The 1,397-nt window shown below is 70.8% G+C and overlaps 1 protein-coding gene across 1 annotated transcript; it reads right to left on the reverse strand.

The window, feature by feature from the left end:
- Nucleotides 1-283: 283 nt before the first annotated feature.
- Nucleotides 284-910, reverse strand: EMIHUDRAFT_374223 (hypothetical protein). Its single transcript, XM_005766306.1, has one exon. It carries the CDS (start codon nucleotides 613-615, stop codon nucleotides 394-396), a length of 222 nt encoding a protein of 73 aa, XP_005766363.1. The 5' UTR covers nucleotides 616-910; the 3' UTR covers nucleotides 284-393.
- Between the last annotated feature and the right edge of the window lie 487 nt (nucleotides 911-1,397).

Below are 1,397 nucleotides of genomic sequence, written 5' to 3' on the forward strand. Positions count from 1 at the left end.
TGAGGGGGTAGGACGCTTGCGCCGCCCGCTCCGGAGGCCGCATTCAGCCCGGAGGGGACCGCGGGAGCGCCCAGTGGCGGCTCGGAGAGAGCCGGGTGTGTCTGCGTAGTGGCCTGCGCACTGCCTTGGGGCAGGCCGGCGGCGAGGGCGGTGGAGGTGACGGTGGTGACGAGGGGGGGGCGGCCAGCTGGGGCGGTGGGGCGGCTGGAGGGGAGAGGGTGAGAGCGGCAGCATGCTGGAGGGCGGCGGCGGCGGGGCGGGAGGCGGAGGCGAGGGTGGCGGCGAGGGTGGCGGCGAGGGCGGCGGCGAGGGTGGCGGTGAGGGCGGGGGCTAGCGTCGGAGGGCGGGCTCGACGGGTTGCTCCACTCAAGGATTCGCACGACCGCTCGGTGGCTAGAAGCGCATCACAACCGACACGCCGCAGCTCCACAGCAGGGCGGGAGCCGCTCCGAAAGGGGAGGGCTGCACCGCTGAGCCTGCCAGGGCCTTGTTACGCGGGGCCAGTCGAGGTGCCACCGCCACCGACAGTGCAGCCAGCCGACCCGCGCCCAGAGGAAACCTCCGAGCTGCGAGCCAGCCGCGCTGCGGGGTGAGGCGCACGAGGCGTCTGCCCATCGGGAAACCATCTGCTTCTCACACACAGCCGCTGCCCAGGCGGCCCCATCCGTTCCGGAGGGGCACAGCGAGGGAGCTTTTGCGTCGGGGGAGGGTGAGTCCCCGCGGCGGCACGTGCTGACTAGGCGTCCACGTAACCGAGACTGGAGCCGGATCGCGCAGTGGCGACCCAACCCCGCCCAGCACCGCCTCACACGCACCAGCCGCTCAGTCAACCTACCGGGCCGCGGCTCAAACCGTAAGCAAAAGTCTGCTCCGGCGAACCGCGCCGAGGGAGCACCGCGCCGGCTGCCTCGCGGCCGCCGTTCTGCGCGTCTCCTCACCCATCCACCTGCTTGGGTGGCCGAGAGGGCGGTACCGACCGCGCGGGCAGCACCGCCAGACAAGTCCCAGTGTGTCCGCTCCGGTGCGCGTACTCGCGTTTGTATTCGCCGCAGAAATGCGTATTCCTCTAAGTGGTACGCCGGAGGGCGCCGCTTTGATTGGGTGAGACCATTACGAGCCGAGGCGCGGACACACTGGGGAAACTGCGGCCCCAGTCATACCGATTCGCCCCGAAGCCGAATGGAATGGGACTGGGATGCAAAAGCGAACCGAATGCGACGTTTTGACTAGGAAACGCGCACACCGACTGCAAACAAAGCCAAACACACCCGAAACGAATCGACTTGCGCCCCGCGGAGCCCGGAGACGGGCTCCGGGACCGGGGCGGACGGCACACCGACCTCGCCGCACCACACCCCGCCGCCCCGCCTCGGTGCACGGGACCGGGACGCCCCCGC

This window comes from Emiliania huxleyi (assembly GCF_000372725.1).
Source record: "Emiliania huxleyi CCMP1516 unplaced genomic scaffold EMIHUscaffold_5181, whole genome shotgun sequence".
Lineage (NCBI taxonomy): Eukaryota > Haptophyta > Isochrysidales > Noelaerhabdaceae > Emiliania > Emiliania huxleyi.

Coding starts and splice junctions, on each gene's coding strand:
- EMIHUDRAFT_374223 (XM_005766306.1), bottom strand. CDS start 615: ATGGGCAGACGCCTCGTGCGCCTCACCCCGCAGCGCGGCTGGCTCGCA.